Genomic DNA, 7639 nt, shown 5'->3' with positions numbered 1-7639 from the left:
TCCTATGGATACGAAACACTGGTACTTTATACGAATCGCTCCCAGTAATGCAAATCCATACATAGGCAGAATTGTAAACAAAAAAAAAACTATCCAAATGGGAAAAAAATGTCTAACTAACAACAAATGTGTAAAAGCGATTAATAACTAAAAATTGGAGTTTTCGTTTGATGAATTATCAGGACAAAGGCTGGAAGTTGTGAAGAAGTAGCTTCTATCTTCTCATAACAACATTTACAGCTGAGAAAGCTTTGTCTGTAGGCATCCTAATCCTAGCACGCCGAGCACACAACAATAACTGTGCTGCATGGTTATACAATGCACACACATGCTGCCTGCAAGTCGTTTATGCAAAGCAGCCCCCTCCTCCCTGTTATGAAGGTGTCTCAGGAGCCTGCTTTCCCAGACTCGCCTACAGGGGAGGAGCCGTCGGAGCTGATATAATGTTGTGTGGGAACAATGAGCCCGGGCAGATTCAGCGCCGTGTCCAAGGAAGCGTGCAGGGACCTCTGGGGTAAGACAGAGCGTGTTGTGGTAGAACACAGGCGTGGGTACACTGGGGGTGACGCGTCCCTATAAGGCACAAAGGAAATCCTGTGTATTGGCATATGGGCTCCTAGTCCTTCTCATACTCCTTTAATGTCAGGTGTAGGAAGTGTGCGGAGATTTTGTTTGTTTTGAGTAGTTTTGGGCGCCTGTGTTCATTGTTTCTAATTTCTTATGTGTGATTAGTGATCGTATTGTGAGGTCTCTTCATCTGTTGCTTCTATACCAAACTATACTTTTCCTGAGTAGGTTTTAAGCCTCGATTTATTGGTGTCCCACTACTTTTCTCTTCAAAGACCCAATTCTCATTCATTTATACTTCAGATATCCTCTTGTCATTGTAAGTTTACCGTTTATGTATTGTTCCCAACCTTCAGTCCACTTTGGTGGGCAGTTGCACTTCTGCCCTAAAACATGTGTACACTGTTCTTCAATCTGACCTGCTCTGATACAAGTCAATCACTACCATGTCTGTCCCTTCCCTTGACCCCCTCCCCCGACACACAAATGCATTTTGAACCCCTTTCTAAACCAGGCTGCTGGTCCCTGTACTGAATGCCAACCCCAAAATGCCAGCTGCCTCCCTCAATAAAAACAATAATGGGGAGTACTGCTTTGCTCTAAGCATTCAAAACAAAATATGAGCACTGTCTGTGTAGCTGCTTCCCCCCCCCCTTCACTCAATACTGCCAAACCTCTCCCCAATATCAAGTGTCAGTATTATGTAACTGACCCCACCACACACCTACCTTCTCATTAACCTCAATGTTGTCAGTACTGCACTCACCTGTCATCTGTTTTGCTACCCTAATTCTTTAATAACCAATTAAGAACATATGTTCCTTCTACAACTGAGCTGCTCCTGTGACCATTCCCATGTTGCTCTTACAGTAAATTATTCCGTTTAATCTTTTGCAGGACAATGGATCTTGGCTGTTACAATACGCACTATTTCTATGATGTGGATCTGAAGGAGGACTTTTATCGCTGCATTGCTCCTAGTGAGGATATCTGGAAGAAATTTGAGCTTGTACCTGGCTGCTCCCAATCAAATGCAGGATGCCTAGGGGGGAGTGATACTAACTGGGGGTCAGAGATAATGGATTTGGGTTGGGAGTCCCCTGTCAAACTCTCTGGCCTTAGTTCTGTTGTTCTCTTAAAAGACTGTATGTGGAGTGGTTTCTCTACCCGGGAACATTTGGAAAAGGTAATCAATGAACGTTTTTCAAGTGGTACAGCAAAGTGTGTTCCAGACAGTGAACCACTGGAACCTACAGTCAGCCCTGTAGAACAGACTACGTCAGCAGTTGGTTTACCAGCAGTCATGCCGGAAAAGATTCCCAATTCATCTGGCTCTGAAAGTACCAGTGACACGGGTAAGGGCATAGAACAGACACTGGAAGAGCTCATGGTGATGGGAGAATGGGTATGCATTTGCTGAATGGTGACACTAACTTGTTGAGAGATTGTTTGCACACTGTTTGAATCATTTATTTAAAGCCACATGGCATCATCTGGATATGCCAGTCTTTGGTTAGTATGTACAACTGCAATGAAGCATGGCTGGGGTGTATCTCTCTCGTATTAGAAATGCTGCTTCCTTATTGACAAGTTGGTACCTGCACCCTGTACACACCTAGTGCCCGCAGCAGGTGTACAACAGGCAAATAGCTACCTACATTACCAGCTGTCACTGTATCTGTGTACAGAACTGCTCTTTGCTGCTCATTAGGCTCCAGGGCTGTGGTTACTCTGAACATCAGTGGAAAGTAGGCTTACACAGACTTAATAAACTCGGGTACACCCATGATAACTTGCTACATTGTTCATTCTATGAACTGAAGCTATATAAGACTTTATTACTGTATTAGAATAGCTCAATAAATTACATTAAAGCTTTTAAATATTTAGATTTACAAAGCAATGGTTTTTGAAAGCCCATTAGTTTTGCCAACCAATTTAAAAAACAAAACAAACCTTTAATTCAAAACAAGCCTGGCTTTGTATTTACTGTTGCCCTTTTAAATCTGGCATACCAAATCGTCAAATCGTGGCTTTTGAAAATATGTTGCTTAGTAAATATACACCCAAGTCCCCAAATGATTGAGCCAGCATTTTCCCAATGCTGCAAAGTGAAATATGTGAATTGTGTGGAAAAAAATACTTGTTCTGTATGCTGTCTTTGGTTGCTTTAACTTTTGTATTGTATGTTTTATGAATGCTTTTCAGTGCATTTCCTGATACAGCTTGTGAATGTTGTATTTGAATTCTATTACGTTTGTTTTTTTTCTTTCTCTTTTTCGTTTTGTTTTTTTCTTGGTAGTGAGGGGTAATTCTTTTCCTCTTCAGATTATGGTACACTGTAAATGGTTTGGCAATGTGCATGAGAGATTTGGAAGCAGGGTACTGTGCAGTGCATGGGTATTGTGTAGAACCTCCCCTCCACCCAGCACTATAAAAGTTACACAATGTAGAAGTGCTTACAGATGAATAGGGCAGCCACATGGCCAGACAAAAAAGCAACAGCTTGCAGCCAGCAGGGGTCAGACACTATCTGCAGCCAATAGAGAGAGACAGCATTTGAATAGGGAGCATTAGACCAATTGAAGTCTTGGACATGTGACTAGGATTTATTAATGGGGAAATGAGCCTATTCACAATTACATCCTTTGTGGTGTCTCTTTTGTATTGAACTGCAGACACCCTTCCCCCTATGCCTCACCCATTTGTACAGCCTCCTTGCACATGCTGCCAGATCTAACACTCCCCTTCATTTCATTGCTGTCCAACCCTTTGTTTGGTCGAGTCTTACAATCAATTGTATTGCATGCTGCAGCAAAGGCATTTATCAATAGAGAATTGTTGATATTTATTTTTAAATCCGCCTTTATTATACTGTAAAACAACTTATAGACTCTAAATTGGGATTTCCTGATTTACAAGTAGGACGGTCCTCTTTTAAGCATGAACAGTAAATGTTTGGTGTTGCTGTATTTTTTAGTTTAAAATGTACAGAGAAAATAGGAATGGGAATTGGTTCTTGTGAAATCAAAGCTCATCTTTTGGACTAGAACACTTAAAAATTATAGTGTTTCCCTATAATTTTAACCATTGAGGGTTCTCCTGACCTTTATTATAGAACATAGTATTTGCATTTTGTTCGTTACACCACACAATTCAAATGTCTTAATGCATGGGTATACAGCAATGTTTATCGCCATCTCTCAATAGCTGTATATAACGTTTCTGGAATAAAAATAATCTTTTGGTGTTTTTTTTGCAAGCATGTAAACATTACCAGATTTAGGGGCAGATGTATTAAGCCTGGAGAAGTGATAAAGCAGTGATAAGTGTAAAGGCCCATATAGACGGGCCGATGTGGGAGATGTGTGCTGAGCGAACCGCTCAGCACACATCTCCCGCCGCTCAGCGCAATGTGTGCTGGGGGGGTGGAGTGAGCAACCCGCTAGATTGGCCAATCTAGCACCAGCTATAGCGATGTGCGGGGCTGCGCTTCGCTATCGCTGTAGGGGGTACACACGGAGCGATAATACTTAAATTCTAAAGGCCCGTACACACTGGTCGATGTATCGGCCGTTCTCTTGAACGGCCGATACATCGCGGGACCGTCGGCCAGTGTGTACGGGCGATACGTCTGTGAACTCTGTCGTTCACAGACGTATCGCGTCGGCCGCGCAGCACAGCCGACAGCCAATATATCTAACGATATATTGGCCCGTCGCTGTGTGTGTAAGGGGCGGTTGTCCGACCGCCCGTACACATGCTGCGGCGGCCGGCGGTGATTGACAGGTGAACTGGGCGGGCGCTCGCGCCTGCCCGCCCAGTTCATGACGTCAGTCCCCCGACGGATCGGGCTGTGTGTATGCACAGCACACTGCCCGATCCGTACATAGATATATCTGCAGATCAATTGATCTGCAGATATATCTAATAGTGTGTACCCACCTTAAGCAATCTAGTCAGATTGCTTAGAATATCGCTTCGTGAGTACCCCGCTTAAGGTGATAACGCACCAGCCAATCTGCTCCTAACTGTCAATTTACATATTGGAGCTGATTGGCTGGTGCATTATCAGTGCTTTATCACATTCCAGGCTTAATACATCTGCTGCTTAGTGTGGTATTTACTAGAGCATGCAGAGAGAAAGCACAAACCAATTGGCTTCTAACTCTCATTTTACAGGCAGTGTTTGAAAAATGACGTGTAGAATGGTTAGTGTTTTCTTTCCACTTTATCTTTCGCCACGCTTTGATAAATACCTCCATTAATGTTTACAATGTGCTCCTATACAGATGTGGCATTATGTCAGAGGCATAGAAATCACTTTAAGCATTTAGGAGTATATAGCTTTTAGTATATCTGTGTTCTTTGACTTATATATATATATTTTTCTTCCCCTTCTATCAGAGGATGAGATTGATGTGGTAACTGTGGAAAAGAGAAAATCTTATCGTGGCCGTCAGCCAGTGACTATAACTGTTCGCGCAGATCCACTGGATACTACAACCAAGCTTTTCCACATTTCTATCCATCAACAGCAACATAACTATGCTGCACGTCTACCCCCTGAGCCAAGCTCGGTCTCTCCCCAGCGATGTCAGTCTCCCACTGAAGAAGAGCCTGGTGAAGTAAGCTGCCCTTCTCTACCACCCTGCAGCCCACCTCTGTCTAGCTCCCCTCCTCCATCTGGTGGCTCAGACAGTGAGGACCTTGCTAAACGGAAAAATCATAACTACATGGAGCGCAAGAGGAGAAATGACTTGCGGTCACGGTTCCTGGATCTAAGAGAGGAGGTGCCTGGTCTAGCTCGTGCTTCCAAGACACCCAAAGTGGTAGTTCTGAGCAAAGCTACAGAGTATCTTCAGGGCTTGATCAGTGATGAAAAGAGACTTCTGGCAGAAAAATTGAAGCTTCGTTCTCGGCACCAACAACTTTTGAGGAGGCTCTCAAAGTTAAAAGGCCGTTAAGGACAAAAGGCAGTAGTCTGTCTGGCACATTTGCACATTTTTGAGGAGTTATTTCTTGGGATTGCACATAGTGAGACTTCCACTCTGGGTCAGAATGCGCCACTGAGTGCAAAAGGGATTGGGCTTGTCCTGTTTCAGGTGACTCTTTACTGTTCCTCAGGTTCTACAAAAGACTTGTTTGTTCTCTCATTGCAAAATCTAAAAATTCTGTATTGATTTATATATATTTCCTGCCTTCTTATGAGACCTCAAGTTTATCCAACATTCTACAGGCTAATCGTTCACCCAAGTGTAGAGGTCACATCATGGGGTGATTACCAGGACTATTGACGTTTACTATCTCTATTGGACTAAATCGCCTCCTGATTAGTTTTGTGATGCACTTTATGCTGTCATTATTGCCATGTCTTGTGTGGGACTTTCTCACCTTCTTGCAAACTAAGTATGACTACTTACTGATTTGAATCAGTCTCGTATTTGTTTCTTGCAAATATTCCTTTTGCTGGTAGTAATGTTACTACGACTTGTATCCTTCTGTAGGGGAGAAAATAGGGTTTATAATCTTTACCTGAAGGACTGCCATATCCTTTTGGAGGGGACACTGGAACAGTTTTGTGTAAACCACTCTATTACCTCACTCTCGTCACTTTACACTTGTTTGTCTGTTTGACTATATATTTTTTTTATGTACTTTCCTTTGAATTTGCTGCTGCCGCCTGCTGGATTTTGTACTGAAAGAAAAATTTATACTGTATTTTTGTACATTTTTGTGTAAATTTGAAATTTATCAAATCAATCCTAATGTGTGTTGGCAACTGAAGACTGTAAAACCCTGTTTATACATAATGTATGGACTAAAACACTCCTAAACTAAATCTATTTCCATTTCTAGTGCTGATTACACAGGACAGCAGAACGTTAATCTTTGAGCTCAGTAAGACTATTTTGGTTAAATATCAAGAATGAGTTCAGTTAGTTGCTAATCGTGAATATTCAAATATCTGTCCTGTAGATGGCCCTAGTGTTATACAGCTCATTCCTGTTTGCAGATACGATGTCTGCATAGTATGCCCTATGGGAGAACATGCAATTAAATGACTGTTGTGAGGCACAAATTTTTTAAAAACAGATGCTGCTGTCTTGAAAAACATACAAACCGCAAACACTAAAATAAACACTTCCAACCTGCAATTCTGATTTCTGAGTTTGTGGTTCATAGCTGGAAACGATTGTACTGGTTCAGTTTCATGTGGTCTGTCCAGAGGAAATTAGAGGTGAAAAGACAATATAAGCAAACCAACTGCTGGAGTTGCATTTAATTAAGAAACACTTTGTAATGTAAATTAGAGCACTGAGATTGGAATTCACTCCCAAAGCCATCTCCACTCTAGGAGTGTTCACTGTTTTGATTTGCTAAATAAACCAACTTTGCATGTGATTGATTCTCTGGGTCTGGTATATGCAATGAAGCATGCATGATGCTGAATGCTTAATAGCTTTTGTTTAGGGGGAATGGATCAGTGCTTACTACTTATACAAAGGAATTAGAAGAACATGTGTCAATTGAAAGTCCTGTTTACTGAAATCTTTTGGAAAATATAATTTTCTTTAACTATACAGGTTTAGTTTTGTAACTGTTGTACTTACACATTGTAGCAGTCTGTCTTTATGTCAGTGCTATATAAAACATACAACATGATAGCTTGTGCTTTAGTCTATTTTACATGGGGTGACCCTTACTGATGCAAATATAAGTTGTGAGCAGACCCTGATCTTGAACTTATGTGGGCTTGCATTGCAGAAGGTATTGGCAATATTAAATTTGGGTTTACAATTGGTTATCACAAACTCACTGCATTGTCTTTAAGCACATTCATGTCCCAGTTTTAAAGGTAAAATATTGAACTTGATTATGATCCAAAATTTCAAAGGTACTCTGATTCTCCAATACAGAGGATGTAAGGTATAACCCTGGCCACAAATATCCTTTTGTTGAGACTTTTTGCTGACAACCACACTGCATAGATTTTGCGTAAGATGCTTATCTGGTAACTTTCTCTTGTACATTATGTAACTACAGATGAAGACTCCTAAGGGTTTATAGA

At 41.5% G+C, this 7639-nt stretch overlaps 1 protein-coding gene across 1 annotated transcript; it reads left to right on the top strand.

Moving 5' to 3' along the window:
* Positions 1-406: 406 nt before the first annotated feature.
* Positions 407-6725, top strand: MYCL (MYCL proto-oncogene, bHLH transcription factor). Its single transcript, XM_063954085.1, has 3 exons — positions 407-514; positions 1465-1922; positions 4975-6725. The coding sequence occupies exons 1-3, from the start codon at positions 444-446 to the stop codon at positions 5532-5534; spliced, it is 1089 nt and encodes a 362-aa protein (XP_063810155.1). The 5' UTR covers positions 407-443; the 3' UTR covers positions 5535-6725.
* The last annotated feature ends 914 nt before the right edge of the window (positions 6726-7639 follow it).

Source organism: Pseudophryne corroboree, chromosome 2, assembly GCF_028390025.1.
Source record: "Pseudophryne corroboree isolate aPseCor3 chromosome 2, aPseCor3.hap2, whole genome shotgun sequence".
NCBI classification, from domain to species: domain Eukaryota; kingdom Metazoa; phylum Chordata; class Amphibia; order Anura; family Myobatrachidae; genus Pseudophryne; species Pseudophryne corroboree.
This window is presented reverse-complemented; position numbering and strand designations above follow the sequence as displayed.